The sequence below is a fragment of the Crocodylus siamensis genome, chromosome 12 (assembly GCF_052110815.1).
Source record: "Crocodylus siamensis isolate JL-2025a chromosome 12, ASM5211081v1, whole genome shotgun sequence".
Lineage (NCBI taxonomy): Eukaryota > Metazoa > Chordata > Crocodylia > Crocodylidae > Crocodylus > Crocodylus siamensis.
This window is the reverse complement of record NC_143406.1, coordinates 49,133,211-49,160,901: the sequence shown is the minus strand read 5'-3', so window position 1 is coordinate 49,160,901 and position 27,691 is coordinate 49,133,211. Positions and strand designations below refer to the sequence as shown.

The 27,691-nt window shown below is 48.4% G+C and overlaps 3 protein-coding genes across 6 annotated transcripts; 2 read left to right on the top strand and 1 right to left on the bottom strand.

The window, feature by feature from the left end:
- Positions 1-69: 69 nt before the first annotated feature.
- E4F1 (E4F transcription factor 1) lies at positions 70-14,216 on the bottom strand. Of its 3 annotated transcripts, none has more exons than XM_090023700.1 (14): positions 13,921-14,214; positions 12,753-12,904; positions 12,541-12,640; positions 10,991-11,196; positions 10,227-10,347; positions 9,724-9,876; positions 9,068-9,234; positions 8,037-8,264; positions 7,606-7,711; positions 6,659-6,876; positions 5,815-6,013; positions 2,563-2,723; positions 1,997-2,059; positions 70-1,204 (listed from the first exon to the last, which is right to left on the bottom strand). In XM_090023700.1, exons 1-14 carry the CDS (start codon positions 14,066-14,068, stop codon positions 857-859), a joined length of 2,370 nt encoding a protein of 789 aa, XP_089879826.1. In that variant the 5' UTR covers positions 14,069-14,214; the 3' UTR covers positions 70-856. The 3 variants fall into 3 exon arrangements, with proteins under 3 accessions (XP_089879826.1, XP_089879827.1, XP_089879828.1); XM_090023701.1 differs by having other exon boundaries at positions 12,541-12,637; XM_090023702.1 differs by lacking the exons at positions 5,815-6,013; positions 6,659-6,876 and having other exon boundaries at positions 13,921-14,216.
- Positions 14,217-14,844: 628 nt separating this feature from the next.
- On the top strand, positions 14,845-19,461 carry PGP (phosphoglycolate phosphatase). The gene is made up of 2 exons (XM_090024562.1): positions 14,845-15,503; positions 17,037-19,461. Exons 1-2 carry the CDS (start codon positions 14,891-14,893, stop codon positions 17,360-17,362), a joined length of 939 nt encoding a protein of 312 aa, XP_089880688.1. The 5' UTR covers positions 14,845-14,890; the 3' UTR covers positions 17,363-19,461.
- Positions 19,462-19,791: 330 nt separating this feature from the next.
- BRICD5 (BRICHOS domain containing 5) lies at positions 19,792-27,669 on the top strand. Of its 2 annotated transcripts, XM_090024351.1 has the most exons (6): positions 19,792-21,099; positions 22,622-22,753; positions 23,893-24,045; positions 24,906-25,013; positions 26,732-26,885; positions 27,528-27,669. In XM_090024351.1, exons 1-6 carry the CDS (start codon positions 21,061-21,063, stop codon positions 27,620-27,622), a joined length of 681 nt encoding a protein of 226 aa, XP_089880477.1. In that variant the 5' UTR covers positions 19,792-21,060; the 3' UTR covers positions 27,623-27,669. The 2 variants fall into 2 exon arrangements, with proteins under 2 accessions (XP_089880477.1, XP_089880476.1); XM_090024350.1 differs by having other exon boundaries at positions 26,732-27,669.
- Positions 27,670-27,691: the final 22 nt, after the last annotated feature.

The window sequence follows — 27,691 nt, the reverse complement described above, 5'->3', positions numbered from 1 at the left end:
GTGGCAGAGACACCTCACTGTTCTCACGGTCACTGTTTCACTCACAGTGGAAATCAGAGAGCAACAAAAGCAACTTAAAATATATTTTATTTAAAAAAATGTATTTTTTTTTTTTTATTTACAAGCTGAAACTGTACAGGAGGCAATTAAAAATCTGTACCTGGGTAAAAAACATCATGTACAGTATGGCTTTCTACATGGACAGGCCAGCTCTTGGAGCAGCCTTGTGACCCAGCAAGTGATGTACTGCTCGTACACATGTATGTAAGGCTGTTCTCATGATCAAGCAAGCTACACCTGCATTACCATTACAAGGGGAGGCTCGAAGGCAGGAAGTAGAAGCCTTCCAGCTTTGGTAAGTTCACCCCAAAAATGCCTCAGAGTTTATTAACTGACTACAGTTAGCTTAGGTAGCGAGGAGTCTCTCTTGCAAGAAACGACACGCGTGCTTTACCTTCTATGCTGAAAGGTAAATCTCAGAACACTACCGTCCTGTGGTCCAAGGTTACTACTTTGTAAAGGACGTTCATTTATTTGAGGCAGCTGTACAAAACACGGAGTCTGTGGCAGTCAAGACTGAGCAGTCACTTCCACAGTAAAACCATGCAGGAGTCTGACATTTCCATGTCAACTGAAAAGTATAATAGCAGGGCTGTATTTGATTCAAGCCACTTCCATCTGGTTATAAAGGGTTTGGTTTGGTTTGGTTTATATATAACTGTATGCAAGATGGCTTTTCCTCCCACTCGTCAGACACCGGGATGGGCCAGCTTATGCAGCTCTACCCTAATTCCCCACCCTGGAGAGAAATGCTGCTGGATGCGCTGGGGATCTGCCACTCACCCTGTGCCAAGGACTACACAATCACTGTCTGAACCTCCACCTCCCCCTCCTGGGAAGCTATAACAAACTCTCCTGCGTGCTCCATTATTTCAATGTCCTCTGATGCAACCATCGTTACTGTTGCTTCCTCCGTCTCAATGCTACCCTCTGTCGTCAGCACCGCTCCTTCACCGATAGCAGAAGCCAATGTCATAGCAACCTGCTCCGTGAGACTCTCTGGAGTTGCTATGGTGATCGTGTCTGCAGCATCAGTGGTTACCTCCGAGTTCTCTGCCACCGTAACGTTCTGCACAATGATCTGGTGGCCAGAGTTTGCTTGGTTCACTATCTGCTGTACAACCTTCATGATGTGACTGTCCATCTGTGCGGAAGAAGAAGAGAAACAGCCTTATTTTTTTTCTAAAAAGCATTTCAAATGTTGACAGTTCAATTTGCTTGGCATCCCCTGCCAATTATGTCACAGGTACACATGTGACTGCCAACCAGTAGTTTTACAACTGATACAGACAACACTGAATAGGTTCAAATTAGTTCCACCATCTCCTGAAGTTATGGCCCCTCGGCAAGAGGATGAGATGCATTTCATTGAGGGGTGAACTGAGGAGTGAATCTTTGTATGTCATTAAGGGATGAATCTTTGCCCATGTTTGGGGACAAAATTATTTTGCATAAGCCACAACTTCAGTTATTCTTAAATGATTGCTTGAGGTTGGAGGTCACAGACTAGTTACTCAAAATGACAGCGATAGCGGCACTGCAAAAACCTAAAAGGCTGGACAAATCACAATGGGAATTGCACGCTGTTCAGCAGAAGACTGGTCCGTCACCACAGTGAGACAAGGCAGGGATGTGTAGTGCTGACATTCCCTCTGTTCCATTCCATCTTTACTTTTAGTATCCTCTGTGACTTGTTAAGAGGATCAGGTTCACAGAGGCCATAAGGTGTTAACACGCTGTTTTACTTAGCCAGGAGGTACAATATTTTTGGCCGGGCCACAGAGCCAGTTCTGCAAAACTGCATCTTTCCAGCAAAACAAGCCAGCCAGGCTTTGGTTTACTCGATGTGGCTTTTTGGATGCCTAGAGTTCATTTAAACAAGGGGAGTGCATAATGGGTAGCATAGCAAAGCAGCATGGTGACAGGGCCTGCCTACCTCATGTCTTGTTCCCTCTATTATTTCAGTAGCTTCACTGGTCTCCATGTCTTCTGTGGCGGTCTTGAGAGAGACAACAAGATGGTGTTTAAAACACTACAACAGAATCCTGTTTGGGGAGAAGCTAGGGACTAGGACTGTAAGCATCTCCTGAAAAGACTTCCTTGTTCTAGGTCAAATAATCTTCTGAAGTGGGCAGTTCTTTGCGGTTCCCCCAGGCCGTGAACTGGAGTTGCTGAGAGGGAATAAGGACTGGCTGGAATCTTCACCCGGTTCTCTCCTCCCCCAGTTCCCCCAAGGCCACGCGAAATGAGGGTAAAGGGGAGGAACCACACAGGTCCTTCTGCCTCACAGGTGGGGATGCAGCTCTTGCATGTTCTGCAGCCCTGGGGGAGAAGGTGGCTTTGGCTGGGCCCCATTTTCCCCTGCTCCTCCCAATACAGCAGCCAGGGGAGGAACATGCACAGCTGTGTGGGCATTAGTGGCCAAGCACTGCACTGGTTTCAGTGCAAAACAAGCCCTCCTTCTCACTGTCCTTCCTCATTCAATGGTTTTGGCTATATTACCTCGATGATGTATTCCTGAGTGTCTGCCACCACAGAGGAAAACTCCACCAGAACAGTGTGAGGATCTTCAGAAATAACGGTGGCAGCTAAGTTGTCAGCTGACTGGCTTTCCTCTGAAACCATCACTTCTTCAGCCTCCTTCAATGCAAGAAGGCAGCCACCTGCATGATAATCCAGGAGATACAAAGGTTTTCAGCATCGGAATTGCACCCGTTCCACTTGATATCACGTGAAACTAGTGACACCTTCTACGAGACGTTACTGGGAGGAGTTAGTTATCTTCAGCCCAAATGTCCGTCTCCAAGTCATGCTCTATAGGAGACTACAATCTGGCCTTGACTTTCCTGGAATTACTAGGAATATACAAGACAGTCTGAGCACTGAAATCACAAGAGACTTAAAACGTTCCTCATAAACACACAAGACTAGACCAGAGATTCCCCAATAATCCACTGTATCAATACACAGTTCAGCTACTTATGCAATGTATTTTCAGAAGCAGATGTGCAACTATCCTGTAGAACCGGTACCGTCTGGCACGCACATGTGACATTATGGCTTAAGCAAGCATAGCTTTAAACAAAGAATCCACTGCAGATAATCCAGTCATTTGGCTCACTATTTGCTAGCATCTTGAACATAACATTATTAACATCTGCTCAGCAGACCATGCCAGCTGCACGCCTTGTTACGGTGTTTTGTAGAAAAAGGCAAGAGGAGAGTGGTTTCTTGATGAGTGAAGTTACTCAAAGACAAGTTCCATTACAGTAATTAAATTCCAAATTTAAGAAGCTCCTGGAGCCAAGAGTTTCTTTTGTGTTTTAATCCCTCTGCTGCTATCAGAGAAAGAGGTGAGCTGGGATTAGCTTCTTGGAGGCCATCATGGATCAACCCCTGCCCCCCTCAGCATGGGGGCTGTTTGTCATAGTTAGTAGGGACGGCAGGGACCTGAGCAGATCATGAAGTCCAACCCCCTGCCATGGCAGGAAAGAGTACTGGGGTCAAACGACCCCAGCAAGGTGATTGTCTAGCCTTGTCTGAAAGACCCCCAGGGTAGGAGCCAGCACCACCAAGCTTGGAAGTTGGTTCCAGATCCTAGCTGCCCTGACTGTGAAGTAGTGCCTCTGATGTCTAGTCTGACTCTACCCTCTGCCAGCTTGTAACTGTTATTTCTAGTCACTCCTGGGAGTGCTCAGGGGAACAGGGACTCCCTCAGAGGCTGGTCCCCTCTGACTAGTTTGTAAACAGCCACTAGATCCCCCCTCAGCCTTCTCTTGTGGAAGCCGAATAGGTTCAGAGCCCATCGCCTTGCCTCATAGGGCCTGCCCTGCTGCCCCTGATCATGCGGATGGCCCTCCTCTGGACCCTCTCCATGCTGTCCACATCCCTCTTGAAGTGCGGTGCCAAGAACTGGACGCAGTACTCCAGCTGTGGCCTGACCAGTGCCACAGAGGGGGAGGATCACCTCCTTGGACCTGCTCGAGATGCATCTGTGGATGCAGGACAAGGTGCAGTTGGCCTTCCTGACTGTCTCCTCACACTGCCGGCCCATGTTCATCTTGGCATCAATGATGACTCCAAGATCCTTTTCCGCCTCTGCACTGACAAGAAGGGAGTTCCCCAGCCTGTAGGTATGGTGCCAGTTCTTCCCCCCCAGGTGCAGCACCTTGCACTTGTCAGTGTTGAATCCCATCCTGTTCTCATCTACCCACTCCTGTAACCTGTCTAGGTCCGATTGCAGCCTGTTCCTCCCTTTTAGCGTGCCCACATCCCCCCACATCTTAGCGTCATCAGCAAATTTGAACAAGGTGTTTTTTACCCCCTCGTCCAAGTCACTGATGAAGATGTTGAACAGCGCGGGCCTGAGGACCGAGCCCTGGGGGACCCCACTGCCCACATCCCTCCACGTCGAAAATGACCCATCCACCACCACTCTCTGGGTGCGGCCCTCCAGCCAGTTGGTGACCCATTTGACTGTGTAGGTGTCGACACCACAGTCCCCCAGTTTTTTAATGAGAACGGGGTGAGAGACAGTGTCAAAGGCCTTCCGAAAGTCCAGAAAGACTATATACACTGCTACCCCTGCATCTAAGGATTTGGTGACCTGGTCACAGAAGGCCACCAGGTTGGTCTGACAGGACCTGCCTCGAATGAACCTGTTTCATAGATTTCATAGACATTAGGGCTGGAAGGGACCTCGGGAGATCATCGAGTCCATCTCCGTGTTGGTTGCCCCTAAGCATAACCTCCCCCCCAGCCCCTCGTGGACATGTGCCAGGATAATTCTCTCAAAAGCTTACCCAGGATTGAGGTAAGACTTAACTGGGCTATAGTTTCCCGGGTCCTCCTTCCTCCCTTTTTTGAAGATGGGAACCACGTTGGCCTCTTCCAGTCCTCTGGCACCGCACCAGAGCACCATGAGTGCTCATAAAGCCATGCCAGGGTTCCCCCAATGACCTCAGCTAGTTCCCTCAGCACTCTGAGGTGGAAATTGTATGGACCAGCTGATTTCAATACATCCAGTCCCTCCAGAAGTTCTCTGACTAGATCCTCACTGACCCTTGGCTTAGGTGCACCTCCCCTGGGGCCTGTGGGGGGTGGGCTGATCTGGTCCCTGCTCAGGAAAATGGAGGCAAAGAAGTTGTTAAATAGGTTAGCTTTGTCGTCTGGTGTGACTGCCAAAATTTCCTAGCATGTCCTGCAGGGGCTCCACATTACCCGGTACCTTCTTTTTGCCCCCTATGCATTTAAAAAATTGTGAATGGTACCTTTCCCTTCCAAAAGGCTGCATCTAGATCTTGCCGGCAACTGTGAAGCAAGTGGACAGCCGAGATATTTTTGCTACTCGGAGTTAACACATCAGCAAATTCAGTTCCATTGGGCTCTGCTTTTAGGTACTGTTATACTGGGATAGCTGGACCAGTTCTTACCACCCGCAAACCAATTCTCGTTCTTCCTGCTCATGGTGACTTTTAGTTTAAGAGGGCACACTGAAAAGAATTCAGAGAGCAGTTTAAAGAATGAACGTTATGCATTTTGATGCCACTCAGTTGATGAGAGAGGCAAATGGGACCCATTCTTACTAGGCAGTAACATCGCTCAGTGCGATTTGACCAGTCCCTGTGGTCTCTGATCACAGGTCTACACCGCATAGATTCTCACAGGACAGTCATAACAACTGAGCCATTGAGGGCACATGTCTCAACAGCTGTAACTGGACTCCCTGGGGACCTGACGGCCCCTCACTCTCACCTTTGGTTTTTAGGTGTCGGTTGAGTGTGCCATGCTCCGCAAACCCCCGCCCGCACTTGTAGCACTTGAACGGCTTCTCGCCTGTGTGGTGCCGGATGTGACGCACCAGCGAGCCCTTCTCCCGGAAGCCCCGGCTGCAGTATTGGCACACGTAGGGCTTGTCCTCCAGGTGCGTCCGGAAGTGAACCTGCTGGGCATTCTGTGGCACAGAGGACATGTGATGGGGCAACAGCTGAAGCATGACACATGGCAGTTACTGCCAGCTGAGCTCTTCTCCCAGGCAGCGACAGAGGCTGTTTCTGACCAGGAAGGCAGTCGCTCTCCCTTCTACTCCCTACAGCTATATGAACTGCAACACCATTCTCCCTGCTAAGGGCAGGTCAGAATTCTGCTGTTCTCTTTGAACAGTTAATGGCCACTAACAGAGAATGAAGCTGCCATCCCTGCGATGCACTAGGTGTCAGCTGTGGAATCTCATTAGGAGGCTGACCTCAGTGCCCTACTGCTCTGGCTCACAGTAGCCTGCACCTCATAACTCAGAGGAAACTGAACATGGCAGCATGCAAAGAAAACCCCCTTCCCCAGAAGTGACTAGCTTGTTTATGAGCACAAGGGTTTATCTTTAGTCACAACTTTCTCTAGCATCTAATCTCTTCTCAAATCCTGCTAAACGATTTACCAGAACAATCTCTCACAGCCCAGCGACCCTCCTCTGCCCTGGCTTAAGGGCTTTTATCTGTCACCCTGAGCCCTGATGAGCACTGGACATTGCCTGCTAACCGTCCCCGTGCTCTGGCTCCACAGAGAACCCAGAAGGCCAAACCAGCCCAGCAGCCACGCCTACCTTGGTCTTGTACCTCTTGCCGCACTTTGGGCAAGAGTACGGCCGCTCATCCGAGTGGACCCTCCTGTGGCCTTTCACGTGTGCGATGGTCTTGTACAGCTTCCCACATTCCCCGCAGCGGAAGCGCCGCTCATGGACATGCACTTCTTGGTGCTTCTTTAACAGGTAGCCCTTGGGGAACTCCTTCCCACACTCCTCGCATCTAAATGGCTTGTACTCTAGAGAGGGAGATCTGCACTGGGCAACCGGCAACAGCAGAGCAAGAGAATCCGATCACCACAGCTAGTATCTTTGTTAGGCGCCCTCCTAGGTAGAGACGGGCTGGAGACTAGACTCCCCGTGGGCAACATGCAGAGAGGAAGCCTACCCTGCTGCTAATGGCGCCCTACCTTTGCTGGAAGTTCTGAAATACTCCCCAAGAACCAGAGGGAAAGCACATGGGAAGGAGCAGCATTTAAAAGTAGCATGTGGGCTCTGCCCCAGTCTTGGCTAATTCTGTTAGCTTCCCCTTTGCTACAGGATTCAGCTTCAATCACCATTATATGCTTTTAGAGTCCTTCAAGGAGCTCTTCCAGCCAAATCCACTGACCTGGTCTCTCTCCAGCCTTCTCCCTGCTCAACTAGAACTAACTTGCTCAAGGCCTCTCCGCGCAGTCTTATGACCACTAGTGAAAGAAGCCGTCTCCTCTGCATCACCTGCAATGCAGAGCTGCCTTTGTGTTTCTTTTAGATGTGATTCTATAAAGTTTTCACATCTCAGCAAAATGTTTCTTCTCAGCCAGTTTGACCTCTTCGGGTTTTTTTGCTGGTTCTCAAACACTAGCTGAATCCTTGTGTCATTTTTTTAGAATGGATGGTAGTATACCTCACACAAAGAGGGAATGAAAGTGCTACGACACTGGCAGAGAATTAATTTTGGACAAGAAGAGAATTCACTGCAGCCTTACCTAAATGTTCTTTCATGTGTGTTTCAAGGAAAGCAGCCTCACTGAAGACTTCAGTGCAATGAGAGCAAACGTAACTTTTGTAGCCATTTGTTGTTTGTGAATCTGTCTATTAAAAACAAACAGCACAACAAAAATACTTTCAATAGAGTTTGGGAAATGCATACTGCTAGTCAGACTCAAACCACACAAATGTTGGTACAAAGGAATAAAGTTAAGAAACAGGACAGATGGTGTTGATGCTACATGTTCTAACATGCAAGAAAAACGTTACTCTAATTTTTTGCTAATCCACTGCAAATTGCGCGCTAGCAAGACTAAAACAGATACAGTGAAGCTAGCGCTCAAACATAAACTCTGTTTGCAGAGCCCAGATATTTCTTATGGAAAAAAAAAGTTATGCTCTGTGAAAAGTACAAGGTTTTAAAACGTACAGTCTCTACTTGCTCTATTTCGATGCACTGTTCTCCACATAGCTCTTCTTCTGCTTCTACTCCTTCATTTTCTAGTTCTTCAGTAGCAGCTGCACTGGCTTCATCGGATTTCTGAATCTCCTCCATGGTGACTCTCTCAATCACAATGCCAGAATTCCTCATGGCCTGTCTCAGCAAATTCTCACTATTCACTTCCCCTTCGCATGACAGCTCCTCGGGATTAGATGGCTGCAGGAAATCAAGTAATCAGACGGTAACTATAGGAAGCATTAAGTTAATCTTGTAGGCAACAGTACTCCAAGCATAATGGGGCTCATCACCAGCATGACCAGTTCTGTGATGGTGACAGCTGAGAGAAGTCACCTAGATACTATTTTTACTTTACTTCCAAGGCTTTTTCCTACCTGCTTTTGGAGTCAATTTTCACAACAGGGGTAAGAGAAGCATCCTCACACTCACCTGACTGCAGGTGTACTACTTATTATCTTCTTTTATCATAATGAAAGTATTGTTGAATGACAGAATTTTGTTCCTCTCCAAATAAGTAGCAAGAAGGAACATGCGCAGCTATAGATGCCTCCAGTTCTCAGCCCTGGAACGAGGCACCCAGCAGTATGAGTTACGCAGCCACTTGCAGCTGAACTCAGAATGCTTGCATACGGCATTGAAACCGGTGTACAGGAACACTACTTACTGAACAGGACAGAGATAGCTTTAGTCTATTCAGGTCTTCATGGGGATTAGGTATGTATAAGTCCTCTTTAAATTTCTTTCTGTCCTTTATAAAACCACCATGCAACGTTCCTCAGAGTGCTGCCAGCTAACATCAGGATCTGAGCTTGAACTATGCATCTGTAGCTGCTCATTTTGGGAAGAGACTATTAAACAACGTTCATCACCACCTTGAGGCTGATAAGAAGAATTTAAATGAGCGGAGCTGTTTTCCAACTCCAGGACCCTGAAGCCAAGGAAAAGCATTTCTGCTTCTTTGGATCCCTTTATCTGTTTTATGCTACAGACACACCACTCACATCTTGATCCAAGGATTTAGTATCAACAACAGGCAGTTCCTGCATTTGGACGTGGACTTCGTGAAGAACATTGCCTTTTGCGTCAGTCACTAGATGAATCACAGGAGATGTCTCAATGGATTCGCTTGTTATAGATGAAACAGTCTCTGCATTTGAACTACAGGATCCTTCAAGAAAAGCACCAGAATTAAAAACCAATTACATTAGTTTAGAAGCAGTAGAATTAGAAGCACCCAGCTTCCAGCTACACATTCATTTAGTTCTACTTCACTGGTCTTATTCAAGTATCTAAGAATATCACTATCTTGCTTATTAAGGACTACTACTTGTATTTAACATGACTCATTTTCTTTAATCACTCTTTCTGTATAAGCAGCAACCAATATTTCCCATTTTCAGAGTGGAAATTTAAGTTTTGTGCTCAGTGAAATGGTCTTCCTGCTGCCAAATTCTGAAATAAGTCTTGCATTCTATGACCTAGATTTATTCATCCATGTCAGGCCTCTCCACGTGCACTCTGAGCCAGTGCTTTAACATGGAGAAACATGTTTTATTTATATTACAAACACGGAGGAAAGAACACTTTTATTTGAGTGCCAGGAACATGACCTCTACTTTATCCGATTTAAAGTGCATGCGTCTGCCATTTCACTGACCTGTTGGCAAATCATCTTTATTAACAACTATTTCTTTGTTCATGTTGAAGCGGATTTTTTCAGTGCAAGGCGTCAAGGATTTCAGATGCCGAGTCAAAGCACCCGATTCTCTGAAGCTTTTCCCACACTTTTTGCATTTGTAAGGTCGCTCATCTTAACAAGAAAAAGGAGAAGGCATGAATCACCACACTGGACACTGACATCCATCAATGCTGATCAAGAGCTTTGAACTAATAAGCCATACTTTGCGAGTAGTGCTTAGTGGCCTTTTGGAGCACACGTGCCAGTCTGGGCCTTTTACCTTCCATTCATTTACATGCATAATCTGCAAAAACAAGCATTCTAACCTTGGCCTCTGAGAAGCCCAAATATGGTAGGATGTATAATGTGCTCAGATCAGAAGACAGAAAGCAGACAGCTCATCACTGAGGTACCATGGAAGAACCAAGTCCAGCCTAGTCCAGCCAGAAAGAAACATTTTGCTGAAAGAACAAGCATCTTACCTGTGTGGCGCCGGTGGTGTCTGATTAGAGAGCCCTTTGTCCTAAAGGATGTTCCACAGAGTTTACATTCATAGTCCTTCCTGCTGCTATGAGTGATCATGTGAGCTTTGAGAATACTGGCCTAGCAAGTTCATTTAAAAATTGGGAAAAACATTTATCAGTGATTTACAATTTCATCAATTAAAGAGACATTCAAGAACAACCAAGCTATTTGTCATTAAAGAGAGAATTGTGCATGTGCTAGAAGGCAGAGAACAACCATTCCAAATGTTGTCAAGGTTAAAGTGGTTCATAAGCATGTAGCCTTATATGCAGAAAAACTGGACCTGCTGGAACGTACAGCTTAATACAACAGGTTATGTGGGAGATATTACAATAACTGGATGTGATGCACTACATGCAAATGAGATGCAAACCACTGTGCCTCAGGGTGTAAGCCAATCACCAAGGTGAAGCAGCAGCAGCTTCCCCCGCAGGTTATTATGATGCTCAACTATTCTGGAGATTTGACAGTTTTCTTTCTGGCCACCATTAGAGACAGGATTCCAGATAAGATTTGATTCAATGCTCTGATCTGGTAAGTGGCAGTTAATGCTTTAGCATGACTCTCCATTATTCAGGGTGATACTATTTTGAGATAAGGTGAATCTGTAAATACTAGCACCATGCAGTCAAAAATGCATTTTCCAGCGGGTGTGCAAAGACCCCGAGGCATAGGCTTCCTAAGGACTGGGTGCCATGAGCACTTGCAAAGCAAACCTTACCGTTTTAAATGTCTTCTGACACAACTCACACACATATCGCCCTTCTTTATTCACCAGCAGCTTCACCTTGATGAGTTCTGTGGAGACGCCCTGTTCTCTGTCGTCAGGGCTGTCCTGCCCTTCAGGGATCTCACCATCAATGTCACCATTGGGATTTTCAAAAACATGATCTCCTGCAACAATGACCTCTTTGATGTGCCCACTTCCTGGGAAAAGAATAGGAAGACAGTTACATTCTTTACCAAAGATTAACTCAGAGCACTGACTGGATTTGATGTTTAGGATTTCAGATAACAGAAAGGTAAGAGAAATAGGTGCCTTTAAAAAGGAACAGTGCATGGCAAAGTCCATATTGACTAAGTATGTAACTCTTGCATTTCTAGTACTATGCCAAAGGTGGCCAAGGGTAGGATCAACGCTTTTGGAGTTTAAAATTAAAATAGTTATTAGCTATAACCAGGTGGGAGTTAGAAAGGGGCCGTGCAGGATTCCTACCCCCCATCCCATCCTAGCAGGAGTTCAGCATGCTGCCTTCCTAACACTATCAAACCAAAGGCTCACATACATCCCTGTGCAACAGGTCAACCTCTCTCAACCATCAAATCCATCAGAAAGGTGTTGCCTATGGTCGTGTAAGAGAATTAGGGATGTAATTTCACATGATCTTTGTGAATGACTCAACCATCTGTGCTGGGAGAGAGCAGAGGCTGGGTAGCCTGGTCCACTCCGTTGCAGCATGTGCCAAACCCTAGGACAGGGACACAGTGGTTATACACCAAATGGAAGTGGCCATTACAAAAGCCAAAAAGTCTAATCAAGCTTTCCAAACTCTAAATTCTAATCAAGTAAAGCTTCTATGGGAAGATGAAAAAAAGGGCAAGCACTCTGTAATTTAAGTCTCTCTTTTGTTTTTTGAAAGAAGACTTATGAATTTACTAATGTAAACCCAGGCGGAAATGGATCCTGGGAATAAGTAAACTTCAGAAAGATAAGTGTTAAAAAAGTGTGAGACAGAGAGAGAATGAATATTTCCACCACTAATTATTATGAATATCAATATTTTAACACAACTCCATTTGAACTAAAATCTAGCATTTCAGAGAGGATCAGTTGCAGAAATAGTTTCTCGAGGAAGGACCTGCATATGCTTGTTAAACAAATGCAGCCAAAAACTGCAATTAAATAAATGTTAAGATTCACTCCAGAAGATTCAAATTACTTCTAAAGGAGTCATGGTCATTTTGGTGATAAACTAGAGACCTCTATCCATTAAACTGTCATGGGATGAGGATACACAGTAGTTTTCAGCCCAGTTACCTCCCTAAAAAATATAATTTACTTTGGTTTACACAAAATAACGCCCCCTGCACCATCCCACTTAGACCTGAACTCTTCCATTTCTGACTACGCTAGATCAAACTGCCCACAGCTAGAGTGGTCACCAGTCAAACTGATCAAAAACCTTTAGAGCACAACTACAAAAAGTGGCAAAAAAAAAAAAATCTCTAAAAACAGTGCCAATGACAAGGCACCTAATCCTTGCAACTTACCTACTATAGCTGATGCATTACTGATTTCTTCTGCTATTGAAGAGGTCTCAACAACTATATGAGCAACAGTTATAGATTCCTCAACAGAAGGAACAACCTGCTGTAACAGATAACGGTTTAGTAGGAAACATTAAAATCATGTCTTACGTTGTCTCCCATCTACCCCACTACTTTGTTCGATCCTAATTATTGGAGTGTAAGCCTGCTGTCACCTTTTGTGCTTCCTGACCAAGAAGATTTGCTGACGTGGCAGTAATGGCTTCTTGCGTCCGCTGACAGATCTTTTGTAGTTTGTGTTGAACAAATTCTTCCAAGGACGTGAACTCAGACTGGCAGCGACCGCACTTGTGCACATCATCTTCATCTGCGTTTTGAAACGAAAGAAGCGATGACATTTGGAAGTATGACATACGTTCCCTCAGGACCTTGTGACGACAACTCTTTCCCGCTTGGTCTCTTAAATCTCCTTTGCTACGAGAGGAAGCCGATGGTAGTCAGGGGTGTAAAAAATGTACTCCATCAGGTATTTTTGCTCCCGTAGTAATTCTGCCTGGGGTCTGCAGAGGGGTGTGACAGCCATACGCTCAAGAGGCAATGCTGGGCTGCTCATGCAACAGGGAAAGGAGGCCGCGAGAACCAAGAGCATGGCTCCAGGGTCTGGAATCCTAGAAGCACATACCAGGATTATACACCCCAGCTGTTTGCATCTGTTATGCTAGTGATAGGGCAGTTGTTGTTTTTTCCCCCTACCTACAAAACAGCAGAACGACCCCGGCAGCTGTTCCTGCCCAGGGCAGGGGTCGGACCCGATGATCTGTTGAGATCCCTTCCCTATGATGCTTGCTCCATCCAGGACAAGCATGCGCCAACTGCTGAAACCTCAACCTGATGAAGGGCTTTTGAACCCAAAAGCTTGCTTAAAATTTTTTCTCCAACTATTTAAGTCAGTCTAATAAAAGATATCAGATTCACCCAAAGAAACTTGTCTGCCTGCGTCCTTAGAGCAACACGGCCGTGACCGACACCGCTGTAAAAAACGGAGAACTCGTGGGTCAGAAATGACACCTCCTATTTGACCCGCTATGAAACCGCAAAATACATTTTTGGTTTTTTTATCTTTCGGGCTCTCAAAGGCCCTTCCTCAGGCTCAGGGAAAATTAAAGACAGTAAAAAGTTCCCACAGGCAGAAAAAGAACAGTCAGAAAGCATATAAACTTCTTCCACAGAATAAACCGTCCCTGTGCGGACTGCTTCACCCCTCAGAGCTGCGAGCGAGAGGGGAACGGGGGGGTCGTGTCGTACGGAAGACCCCCCTCCTCCCCGTTTTTGAGGGATTTCCCCCCCCAATAATGAGCCCGCGGCCTCCTCCCCCGCCGTTACCTCCGTCGCTGAAGGCGGCCGGGAGGCCGAGGAAGGCGGCGGGGCCGGCGGGCGGACCCGGGCTGCGGGCGGCGGCCGCCTCAGGCCCCGCTGGGCCGGCTGCCGTAAGCCCCGCCGGCCCCGCGCCCGTTGCCATCGCGGCCTCCATGTCGCAACGCGCCGCACCGCCAAGATGGCGGCTTTACGGCCGTGTCGTCATAACAACGGGCCGCGCGCGCGGGGCGTGGCAGGGGAGGGGCGGGAGCCGCGGGCGGCCCCCGCCGGCAGCGCCGCGCTAACCCCTGACCTCGCCGCGCCCTCATGACCCCCGGCCCCGGAGGGGACTTGTGAAATAAGAGGGCAGCCCGGCGCGAGCTCGGCTAGCCAATCAGCGGAGGAGGGGGGCGGGGTTCTGACCGCTCACCCAATAGGGGGCGGGGCTCCATCCCTCCTGCTCCCCAATGGGGCGCGGGGCGGGGCGGGACTCCGACCGCTCATCTAATCGAGGGCGGGGTCTATCGCCCTGCTCCGTAATGGGACGCTCGGCGGGGAGGCATTCCAACCCTCACCCAATAGAGGGCGGGGTCCATCCTCCTGTTTCTCAATGGGACTTGCGATGGGGCGGAACTCTGATCACTCGTCCAATAGAAGGCGGGGTCCATTTTATTTCGTAATTGGTCGCGCAGTGGGGCGGGACTTTACCCCCTCATGCAGTAGAGAGCGTGGTCCATCCTCTGTTCCCCAATGGAAAGCGCGGTGGGGAGGGACTCTGCCCCCCTCATCCAATAGAAGGCGGGTTCCAGCCTCTTATTCCCCAATGGGCCAGGGCGGGGCTCTTCCCCCTCACCCAATAGCAAGCGGCAGGCGGGGCCCTATCCGCACCACCCCCTCAGGGGCCAGCCAATGGAGCGCGGTAGGGGGCGGGCCCTCCGCCCGCGCCACCAATGAGGCGGTGCTGCGGCGCGGTTTGGCGGCTCTCCTCAGAGGCGCCATGGCGGCCGGGGGGCGGCCGTGCCGGCAGCTGGAGGCGGCGGCGGCGCGGGCCGTGCTGGGCGCGGCGGACACGCTGCTGTTCGACTGCGACGGCGTGCTGTGGCGGGGTGACGCGGCCGTGGCGGGGGCGCCGGGCACGCTGGCGCGGCTGGAGGCGGCGGGCAAGCGCCTGTGTTACGTGACCAACAACAGCAGCCGCACGCGCCAGGCCTACGCGGACAAGCTGCGGCGCCTCGGCTTCCCTGCCGCCTCCCCGCGCCAGGTCTTCGGCTCGGCCTACTGCGCCGCGCGCTACCTGCGCCAGGCCCTGCCGCCCGGCGCCGCCGCCTACGTGCTGGGCGGCGCCGCGCTGAGCGCCGAGCTGCAGGCCGCCGGCGTGCCGCACCTGGGCCCCGGCCCCGCCGCGCTGCCCGGGCCTGGCCCCGCCGACTGGGCGCAGGCACCGCTCGACCCGGCCGTGCGCGCCGTGCTGGTCGGCTTCGACGAGCACTTCGCCTATGCCAAGCTGTGCCAGGCGCTGCGCTACCTGCTGCGCGGCGATGCCGCCTGCCTGCTCGTCGGCACCAACCGTGACCACCGCCTGCCGCTCGAGGGCGGCGCCGCCATCCCCGGTGCGTGCCCGGCCCGGGGTGGGGGGGACACCGTGCTTCCGGCCCGGCGCTGGAAACACCCGCGGGAGCAGCCTCTCCCCGCCGCCGGGGTGGCACCTCTGCCCCCACTGTCCGCACCAACCCTGTGCCAGCCCCGCGAGGGTTACGGCACTGCCCCGTGCGGGGCAAACCGGCCACTTTTTCTCACGTTTACAGACCCCTCGCATTCATATTGCAACAAAAATGTCCATTTTTTTTCTCATTCAGAGGCCCCACATTCCTATTAAGAAAAAAATGGACACTTTTGTTCTCTTTGGAGACCCTCATATTCATATTGGAACAAAAATGTCCAGTTTTTTCATATATAGGGCCCCCTCTTATTCCTATTGCAACAAAAATGTCCCTTTTTTCTTATTTAGAGGCCCTCATATTAGAGTAGAAATGTCCTTTTTTTCCTTACTTGGAGGCCCCTCAAATTCATATTGGAACAAAAATGTCTTTTTTTTTTATTCTTTAGAGGTCCCTCATACTCACATTACAACAGAAATGAGGGGCCTCTAAATTAAAAAATGCACATATTCTAATACAAATATGAGGGGCCTCTAAATAAAAAATGACATTTTGGTTGTAATATGAATACATCCATTTTTAATTACAACCAAAATGTCCATTTTTTTCATGTTTAGGGGCCCCTCATTCATATTGGAACAAAAATGTCCATTTTTTCTTATTTAGAAGCCCCTCATATTGTGAGGCCCTAAAACGTAGTTTAGTCCCAAATCTGGCACTGTGGCTCGGGGTCGGGTCAGGTCTCCAAACTAGGCCTGGGGATGGGATTCAGGAGAGTGGGGGGTGTCCTCCCTGAGCTGGTTGGGGCAGTGGCTCTGCGCTGCTCCTCCAGGCCTCGTTGGCAGCCATGGGTGCCTCTGCTCAGCCCTTGCCTGGGTTTTGGAGAAGACAAGGCCATCACACGGTCTCCTCCAGCTTTAACGTCTATGAAATCCAAATCTATGAAATCTGTGCAGCAAGCCGAGGGGCTGGAGGGGTTCACGCCGGCTGCCTTGGCCCTCCAGGGCTGGAGCTTCTTGCTACAGGTTTCCCTTGTGTCAGTTGAGTCAGGTTCTTGGGGTGTCCCTATTTGCTGCATAATAAAGCGGGTTCCTTAGATGTGAATTTGCAGTTTCAGTAACACATGTACCATGTAAAGCAAGGGAAACCTTTACTCCCACCTCTACACTATAGCTTTTCACTGCCTGCCCTTCACAAACCTTCATCTCCCCCTCCCTCCCCCTTGCTTTCACAGCATGTGCCATTCATGCTCAGGCCCTCGGCGGTCACTCTGCTCAGCTTCTCACCAAGCTGCTCTGCGCAGACCAACCTGCCATGGGCTGAAGGCTCCTACCACACAAAGGTGTTGTACCTGCTCTCTGTTAGCTACCTGCCCCGGCCAGACGTGAGACGTGTCCTAGCGGGGGTCATACTTGTGAAACACCAGCAGTGTTTTAACTGTGAATTCTGCACCCTGCTTGACTTGCTTTTTGGTTCTGCCCTCAGGGACCGGCTGCCTTGTGAAAGCCGTGGAGGTTGCGGCGGAGCGTGAGGCGTTCATCATTGGGAAGCCCAGCCGGTACATCTTTGACTGCGTGGTCAGTGAGTTCGACATCGACCCTGCCCGCACCATCATGGTGGGAGATCGGCTGGACACAGATATCCTCATGGGCAACACCTGTGGCCTCACCACCATCCTGACGCTGACCGGAGTCTCCACTTTGGAAGAAGTAAAAGGTCACCAGGAGAGTGACTGCCCTGCCAGGAAGAACCTGATTCCTGATTACTATGTTGATAGCATAGCTGACCTTCTTCCTGCACTTGAAGATTAAAATAGAAATGAAAAAAGCCCCCCTCTCCAGCTCCTGAAAAGGTATCCTCACTAGCGAAGGGCAGCCATTAATCACTTCGGTTACATTCACATGCTCAGTGTGACACCACTCGAAATTACAGCTCTGCTAGCTCTAACCTCGGAGTCCTCTTGCGGATGATTTTGTTTACAAATTTGTTTTTTAAAATGCACTTTGGAAAGAAGAGGGCATTATGGTGTCACCCAGTCATCCTGTGGGTCTTTTATTTTTAAATCGACAAGTACAGCCAAATGTTTGCAATAGGAAGTGTCAGAGGATTGTCCTTCTGAACTGGGTTAAAAGAAATAGAGTAGATTTCACCAGTACAAACCTACAGTGTGGCGCAGTCTCTAATTCAGGGAATTAACCCTCTGAGTGCATAGTTGTTGAGTGGCTCTGTGCTGATGTTTGCACAGGCCGGCACAGTTAAAATCTGGCCCTATGTTTCGTCTTTGCTTACTCAGAACCTGACCTAGACAAGCAGCCCAGAGCTGGTGCGACTTGGGGGGGGGGGAAGAAATCAAAATGCGCGCACCCTGTTTCTAATTGCATCTGTTGCACTTGCAATACAAATTGGACTGGTCTGACGTGCAAAATGTATGAATAGTTTCTTCTGTATACTGTATATGTGTCCAAGTACTGGATGTATATGTAAAGAACATGTATATAAAGGAACTGCCCTGACAATAACTATATATCAGAAATATATTTAAAATATAATATATGAGAACATATTTTGTTTTCCAAAGGGAGGCTAGGAGGAATTTACTTCACTGAGTATTGAAGGGTTAATTTGACCTAATTGCGTCCTAAGTCAGTAATATAATAAGTACATAACAGCACAGAAATGTCCTCTGTTGTTAGCATTTCCGAGAATGAATTGGATCCATCATTTCACTTCTTTTAAAGTCGGTTCAAACCATACTCGGACCTTCCTGGTGCTTTAGTATCAAAATAATTGCTTGCCCTTAGCTTTGGCTGCAGATTCTAAACTGCCCCATCCTTGAAAGGCGATTATAATACAGATAATGAACTCTCTCTCTCACACTTGGACTAATTGTGGTGAAGTACTGACCAAGTACACTAACAGCATAGTGCTTCCTCTTTCTTCCTAATCTTACTGCCTCTTGCACAGCTGATGTGGGAGCTCGCAATCAGCCGCTTCCCTGGATGAGAACTAATGATTCTTTTATACTGTAGTAGTTTTAAAATTGGTCCTGGGTGATGCCCAGCTCAGGCTGCTGGATAGCTTTTGTCCTTGCTGACCTGGGGCCCACAATGAATAGGTTGGCTTTCGCATTTCAAAAATTGCTCAAGAAATCACATATGCAATTTGAGTGTTCCAATACTCCACAGTAATTCCAGTCTCAGTGGGAAAAGCAGAGTCTGTTTCCATTTACCTCCTGTTGTTTAGCCTGAACAACTCTGGCAGCGTATTCCAGTACCATTTCCTCATGCTTAAAACACTTGAAATGTATACGCACGTCACCTTGTTCATACAGCAATAACTTCAGAGTTCACTATGTCTTTCAGTGTTACCAGGATATTAGCTGAAAACGTTCTTGCAAAAGATAACTGTAGTTATAGACTGATGTCAGCATCTGTCTGTAACTTCAAATTCTGTTAGCACGCGAGTTATCTCTTCCTTGTATCACATCTCCAGCTAGGAGACTTCTTCAGGCTTGAAAGAAATACATGTCTATCAGGTAGACCTAGTTCTTGACACTACTAATGTAGAAATGGACGTAGTGGTGTTATTGTGGGTAGGGCAGGCTTTAGAGACCATAGGTTCTTTGATTTAATTTTCTAGACTTGTGCGTATCAAAAGTCAATAGATTTTCAATCAATGTCAAGTAAAGGAGGAAGTACCAATTACGGTATTAAATCTTGTCACTGCTGCATGTCATCCTTGTTGCAAACAGCTCTCCATGCAATGAAACCATTACCTCTCTTCACAGTGTTCCCCACATGTTGTGGAAATACATTGGCGAAGACTTGCATCATGTTACAAGGGTCTCTGTATAAACTGTTGGGGAATTGTTGATCCTATACTTGAATCTACATTAAACTTGTAAATCTGTTTCCTTTTGGCTTTTCTCATTTGTATGGTCTCCTCTCTGTGTGCTTTTAGACTCCCTTGCCCCTTTGTGTTCACATATACAAAAATCATCTGGTGCCAGGTTTCATTAGATTTTTGTGTCTCAAGTTTACAGGTAGTATGACTATGCCTAAAACAAAGGTAGAGTGAAAAAGCGCAGAGAAGTTGCATGGCTCTTGAAATATTATCTGCAGAAGGACAGACTGGTGGGGAGAGATCTCCACAGAGGTCTGATGAAATACAATCATAAGTTTCATCATCATGGAGGCAAGTCAGAGTACAGGATGCCTGGGGAATGACTTGACACCTTCTGTGTCTTTGTTTTGCAGAACTAAGCCTTGTAGTTTAGTTGCTTCACTGCCTACCCTTGCTTCATTAGAAGTGGGGGTACTTTGAGACGCATACTATTGTGCTCCACTGTTAACGTTTTTAAAACATGTTGGCATTACTTTCTTTTACTGCCTTTGCACCTTGAAAGGAGTTGAGGGCTGGTAAAAAAGAACCCTCTCTGGCCAGAACAGGGAGGATGGAAGACTCTTGGCTAGCTTTGATTTTGTTTTCCAATATATAAACCTTATGGTTTCATTGAATTCAAGTCCTACAAAAAGAATCTGGGATAATGAGAAGCAGCATCACTTTCTCTGCTCTTGATGTCTAACTTCTTTGTGCTTTTGTTGATCTTTATTCCTCTTACAGAATGAAATGTACTGAAAGGAAATACTGGGAGCAGAGGGGAAAGAAATGACTTAAAAAGAGTGGGGGGGAAATCCAAGGGTAAGTTGTCAGCTTAGCTTTGTTCCTGCTGTTGTTAGAAAACCATAGAAGAAGACTGAACCTGGCTAGAGCAATTAGGAGTATGAGGAAACTGGGCTGGGTTCTGGATCTTAAGTAGGTTAGCTGTGGTTGGTAGAAACTTTGCTCTTTGGGCCCGCAGAGTCTCTGGCATTTATAAGAACAGAAGCTAGGCTTGGGGTGGTCACGTGTCAGAGATCTAGCTAACCATTCTGGTAACAGCTGCGTGGTGCAGATCCTCTCTCTTGTGGGAGCTGGACTGAGCACATTAAATTGGTTGAGGTGGGTCAGTAAAGCCTGAGATGAGTCCAGGCTGCTGTGATCCATGTGGCATCGGTCCTGGATGCAGAGCTGTCTGCCCAGGGTTGAACTGGCTTGGAAATCCAAAAGTAATCACATGACAAGGGCAAGCAGCTGCCCTCCCTTATTCACTATCCCCTTGTCAATGAGATCTGTCCAGCCACGCGCATGGCACCTGCCAGCCAGGACAGCCCTGCACAAAGCCTCTGATTGTATCCTACCTAAATGCCTTCAGCTGGCCCCAGGGAGGCAGGAAGAGCTGCTGTAGGCTAATGACACTATCACTCTGCACTATTATTCCCCCTTCTTCCAATGTGGCATCTAAGGTTTCAGCTCCACTAGACACCTGAGCTGAATGGCAGGGCTGGAAGTTTCCTTGGCCGTGATGGACATGTGCTTACATTTCTAGGCACATTCAGAGGATCTGGTCATACACAATCTGCACATTGTCAGGAGCTGCAGGAGCAAGGCTTGCAACTAGACTGGGAGGATGGAGGGAAGGAGCAGTGGCACCAAGACTACGACTGTAGTGAGTATTGTGGCACCTGGGTCTCTCTGGCAGAAGGGAAGGGATCTCACTACCCTCTACCTCCACAAGGTCCTCAGTGCCGTATTTTCACAAACACTGGGTGGTGGGAGAAGGAGTTGCCTGCATTTCCAAGCAGTGCTAAATAATTCCAGTTCAAATGGACCCCAGCAAGAACTGTAGGTGCTGAGCACTTCAAAGGAGCCTCAGCCACTTCAAGCTGACTCCCTATCAACTGGTTCAAACCTCTGGTTTGTTCCCTGGAAGATTATCCCCTACACTTACAGCATGGAGGATGTACAAAATGAGTGAAATTCTAGGGATGTGTATTTAGCAACATCAAATGACAGTGATGCTAATACATCACAATGTTTATATTGCAACTTCTCCAGAATTTGCAGAATTACAGAGAAAGATGCAGTGGGAAAGACAGGACTTAGTTGTACTAGGTTTTTCCTGTCACTGTAAATCTGTCTCTAAAATTCATGGCAATTTCATTTGCTACTGAAAATCTCAGACATATTACTGTTGTGCAAGTTTCTATCTAAGCAGACAGGTGTTCAAATACAAGTACCTCTAATTTTTCTGCTTGTTGCCTCTTGTGGGCAATTTAACACTTACTACGTTTTCCTAGAATATTTCAACTACTGCAAAAGCACATAAATTGTGGGTTTCAATATAAGTGAATTAACAATGTGTTGACAGAATAGAAAAGCTTCCTTGTGGTTTGATTCTAGCCAAATTTACCTGCGTGCAATTATTAGCTGCCTCTTTGTACTAGCTGTTTTTTCTTCTAATGTTGCACTCTGGGTTTGTGCAGAACTTGGGACTCTTTCCAGTCTGTTGTATTGTTACAAGCAAAGTATTTCATAGATGCAGATATGTGAGAATTAACCTTTTTTGATTAAACTGCTGGAAAAGTCCTGCAGGAATATTAGAAATACCAATCTGACTCCCAACTTTAAGGGCTTTTCTTATTAAGCAACAAGTTGAATGGGACAATTAAAATACAAGCAAACATTTTGTAAGGAGAAGGGCAAGGAACAGTTGATTACAGGGAATTTAAAAAGTGTGGTAATTATGCCTCACTGAACACTGAGGGAGTTTCTTCTATATTTCTACCGTCGCAAAAGCTCAGACAGCTGCTCTCCCACTCACAAAACCTGGACTATTCAGGTGGCTTCACAAGCATTCTGAAAACCTTGTTACATGGGGAAAGCGCCCGGTTAAACTGCAGTGCTGTAGCTATACCACAATAATGAGTCAGTATATCTGTCCACATGGATACTCTCTATGCTGAAATAAAATCAGGTTTATTCCAGTATAATTACTCAGCTTTGGAAGCTTTGCTGGTCTGTTTTTCCATGTAAACAAGCCCTAATATTTTGCCTTCAATCTCCAGAGCTATCATTCATGTGCATTTCACACAATAATTTTGCTCATACCGCTGAGGGAAATAAATGTCAACTCTGTTTTTAACTCAATTTGCCATCTCACATATTGATCAGTGTATCTTGGCTCCCAGGATAGCAGACCTGCAGCAGAATCGAAACCCCGCTCCAGGATATGTTGGGTCATCTTGTTTATAATCTTGTTTTTTGCGATTGTCGGCATCAGTGTGGTGGGTGTTCTCAGCTTCGCCCAGAGCACTGCCAAGGTAAGAAGTTAACTGGGGATCACTTAGGTCAGTTTCTTCTGGGAAAACCTTGAAACTGATTTGCGTTTCCGGGCATCTTTTTCCTTCCTCATTTTTACAGTTTCTTACAAATAGGCAGCCTAAAAATATTTCTAGTTGTTGAGCATTTTTTCTATCAAATTCTGCTCTCAATTAAACTTAGGGTCAGTGGGGTCCCACAGTGGGCCACGGAGGTAACAGTTTGGTCCAAATGATGCATTTCCCCTCGGGGAGGACAAACACAATTTTTCATTTGTTTTTCCCAATATCTTTCTCTCTCGTAAACCTGCTGCTTCCTACTGAGAGCAGCTTCACTCTCCATAATCCCCATCAGGCTGTTTGGCTGGAGTCAGAAGAAATTTCTTTCTTCTCTTGAAAGATCTGACACATCAGGTCAGGGATTAGAAAGAAAACAGCAGTGTTTACTCCTCTCTGAGAAATCAAATAAAGCCATGCTGGACCAATTCATCCCTAAGCACCAGTCACTGCCGCAGGTGCTGGCTTCATGACCATCTCAGAGTCTCACCTTTAATGGAGAATAGTTATTTTTCAGTAAATCTCTACCTTTGTGGTTGCAAAGTTGTTTGAAAGCAGAACCCTAGAGACCGCCCCTGTCATGGCTGCCAGAGTCTGCAGAGAGCTTGAAACAGGTGCGTGTAGAATGGCAGCTCCCTGCCATGTAGTAAAGCCTAAGGTGTCTCTGCAGCAAGATAACCAGTTGTGCTGGAGGGAAGGTGTCCTGGCAGGGCAAGATGCTATTGGGTGAGATGATCCCCTGCACCAGCTGTTGTCCCAGGGGGCAGCCTTTGTGCACTGGCTCCACATTTTCCAGCTAGAGCCCAGGTTTTCTATGGCTCAGGCCTCCCTGCCTGCATGAGGGGTGAGATCTCCAGCACTCTGAGGCAGTGCAGCAGGTATGTGCCTGCTCGCACTCGTGCTGGAGCCTTCATCAATTGAAGTTGCTCACCCTGCTCACCTGCATTTGCCCCTGGTTATTACCAAGGAGCTTAGACTGACAGCGGGGCAGAGCAGCCTCCCACGGTTCACTCTGCAGACTCCAGAGCCACGGTGCTGGGTGGGACAAAGCACATGGGCATGATGCTCACCCTGGCTGTGCTCAGCCTCTCTTGCAGATTGCCCGGCTGACCTTTCAGGACCAGCATGGCTCCCTGGTGAACCAGTCGGCTGTTGTGGACCAGTCCAGGAGCACCATCACTTACTATGTGACTTCACCGAGTAACCGCACAGCTGTGGTGCTGTTTGACAGCCGGAATGTGAGTGGCTGTCACCAGCTGACCGTGCTCTGCATAAAAGGGTGGCAGGGGAGAGCAATCCTGCAACTGCAACAGCCAATTTAGGGACCATGCCTCCTCAGGGAGCTGTGACTAAAGCTTGCCCAACTCTGCCAGGTATCCTGAGTGCAGGGTGTGGACAAGAGCAGGGGATTCCTCTGCCTTGGTTCCCCTGCTTTACCTGTGGCAGGTTTGGGTGTGATGTCTTGTGTTGGGTCAGGCCTGATGGTAGTTTTTCAAAGAGGTTAAATTATGGATTTGTATAATGTAGTTTGGATAGGGGTGATCCTGCCTCAGGCAGGGGGTTGGACTAGATATGACCTCTGGAGGTCCCTTCCAGCCTGGCTTTTCTGTGATTCCAGCCTGAGAGAGTCCATCTGGTTTTCTAGCAGCTCACGTCTGCTGTTACAAGTAGCCGCAGGCTAGGCCTTGAGGCAGGCAGCCACACGCAGGTTGGAGTGACCCTGGACGCCTTGCACCCATTCAGTGCTTTCCTCTCCTCTGATGTAATTTAGCAGATACAAACGAGAACCGCTAGTACGATGTCATCACCAGCTTGCACGGAGGTTTCTTTGCACTGTGGAGCCTACTAGGAGAGTCACTACTGTCTGTTCTGCAGACTCCCACCACTGATCTGCCACCATGGCTTACTCCAGATCTGCTGTTTCCACGGCATGCTCATTCCTACTGAGAGACAACCCATGTTGCTTTATTAAAAACATATCCCAATGAAGGGCCAGGAGTGTTCAAGCTAAGATCTCAGCAGTGGCTAAGTGCTGTGCCCATGCGGGCTGTCTGTCAATAAAATGAACCTTTCTGTGGCCCTTCCTTCTGCCCCGCAGGGCTACGTCTGTTACAAACCTGCAGAGCAAAGTGCGTGTTTCCTGCAGAGGATGGACCATCAGGACCTGGAGAACATCCAGCTGTCTTTCAATGCGTCTGTGCACAGGGTGAGCAGGGATGTGACTTTTGCAGAGGGGTGGTTGGACTGCGGGGAGATGAAGGGCCCTCAGCATCGCAGAGGCCTCTCTTCTCTGAGTCCCCTGCACCAGGTTCACATGTTCCCAGGGAGCGCTCTTCTTTATTGAAGTGAGATGGGACAAGTGAAGTCAAATCCATCAGGTCTTCCAGCTGTGAAGCCTCTCTACTGTTTGTACTTTCTGAGGAAGGAGTTATTCTTAGGAGAAGTGCATCCCTTAATTCTGCCCGTCAATAGCAGCCCGGCTGGAGTCTGACTGTGTGGCTTACACTCAACTGGAAGGAAGTAATCAATGGAGTTTTTATTGATTGAATGTCTTTGTATGAAGCAGGAGTGGGGGAGGAAGGGCAGGACACCAGTGCCGTGCAGGTTTGAAGTCACCAGGCTTTCAAAAAATCCAATCCTGCTGGATTTGGTTACCTGCTAACGATAACTCCAGGGAATAGGAAACAAAGGGTGTTTTGTTAGCAAATCCACAGCGAAATAAGTTGGAGTAATGATGTCTAACAACCCTCTGAACAGAATGTTAATGGGTTTCATAGCGGGGAGAGGTGCAGATTCTGTTTCAGGAAGACAGAGGGCCCCATTTTTGATGACTCGAAAGCAGATGCCAAGCCTTGGGCAGGTGGCTGGATTCCTTTACCTTGTTGTTGCAGGGAAGGGGGGAGCTTAAGGTCGCTTGTCCTTTGACTGCCTCTTCTCATCCCCACACTGAGCAGTCAGGAGCACTCAGCACAAACAGCAGCAGGAACAAGAGACCCATGAGAATGCCGTTAACCACATGCAGCCAGGGAAGAGGCCCCTGGGATGGAAGCCATAGTCTGGCTCTCACGCCTCTGAGAGAAGCGAAGGGAGAATGCCTGGCTAATGCAGAGGCAGCACAGCTGGTCACCAGAGCAGGGAAACAGCAATCAGGAGAGGGGTTCTTCCCATCCCCAGGGGCTCAGAGCATTGCTCATTCTTCACTGGGCGCAGCATGGTGGGAACCCCTTCCAGCTCTTCGATTTCTGACTCCTGCGCCGATGCAGGATTTTGATCCCTTGCCCATTCCAAATGCTCACCTCATTCAGCCTCTTCTAGAAACCCTCCCAGCAAAGATGCCACAGCTTCTCCAGGTAGTCTGCTCCACTGCTGCACGCTTCTACACTTTCCCCTGCCATGCCCTGGGCATCAACCCAGGGAGGTGCATGTACGAGGCCAAGGCTCCAGCCAGAGCCATGTCAGCTAGCGAGATGGACTCACAAGCTCTGCGATGATCCCCATGTGTAAAGTAGGGGGTGTGAAATTTACTCCCAACTGAGCTGCACTGGCAGAGCCATGTGTGCAAGGTGTGTGTGGCTGTAGTAGGGGACTCAGAGCTGCATGGTTATAGTGACCCACCTACCTGATGGCAAAGAGAGCTCTCATTGCCTGAGGCAACATCCTGGGAAAGAGAAAATCCCCTGTATGGAAAACTCCCTGGCCAGTGTGCAGCGTTGGAAGGGGCAACCTGTCCTCTGTAGCCAGAGGGCAGGTGCCTGTGAGGTAGCAGCACAAGGAGACTGAGGATTCCCTACAATGCTTCTCATGCCTGTCACGTGGGCAGAGAGCACTCAGGAGGCCCGTGTGGAAACCACCCTAGGAAGCAGAAGTGCCTGGTGAGGACAAGGTTCTCCCTTGCACCATGTAACTGGGTGGCCTTTCTTTCAGGATGATCCATGGCTGCTCCAGAACAACCAAACCAAGTACCTCCAAGAGTTCCTGGGGATTGTGGCCGTTGCACCGGTGGACCCTGCAGGTCTGGGGGAAGCCGTCCAAGCCCTCTGTGAACAGGGCTCCATTTACTGGGTCAGGAAAGGGGATGGTAAGTGGGAAGAATTACCTTCTGAACGAGGTGGAGACATCACTACTACTCCAGCACCCAGGGAGAAGCCCAGCTCAGCCAGGAACCAGGGAAACAGAGCAGCACGGGGTGATTTTGAGTGTCTGTGTCAGGCAAAAGCTGTCCCTTTACAGGAGAGAGACATTTAGTGACCTTTATGCAGGGGAAGGGTGCTGCACAGATGGCCTCCAGGCTTGAAGCACATCCCCAGGGCAGCAGACAGCAAGGGCCGTACTAACAGAAGCCTTCCTGTCCAAACCAGGCAGAGCATCGAGTCCCCACTTAGAGCAGACACCCTCCACTGATGAGTCTCCACAGCCCGTCCAGTCATGTCCTCTCTGCTCAGGCCCAATGAGGACATCAGCTGTAGGGGCTCTCCATGACAGCTCAGCAGGCACCGCCGAAATCAAATGCGTCCATTTTCAGCAGTCACCGAGTGCCCTCAGCAGCTCCACGGGTTCATGTCCACTCCCACCGACTGACAGCCGCCCACCAGAGCTGGCACTGCTTTATCTGAACCAATCCCAAGAACTAGAAGGGCCTTGATCTCAGGGCTCCACCAGGGCCTTGCTACACAACCAGCCTTGCTTACAAGGCCTTTCCCCCCACTTGCTCTTTTGGCAGGGCCTGGGAAGCAGCGGCTGATTTACCTGTGTATCGACATCTGCTTCCCAAGCAACATCTGCGTGTCCATCTGTTTCTACTACCTTCCTGAGTAAGCCCGGCAGCCAGGGGACCCACCTCCCCCACCACTCACGCCTCATCATACTTGAACTCCCGGGAAGCCT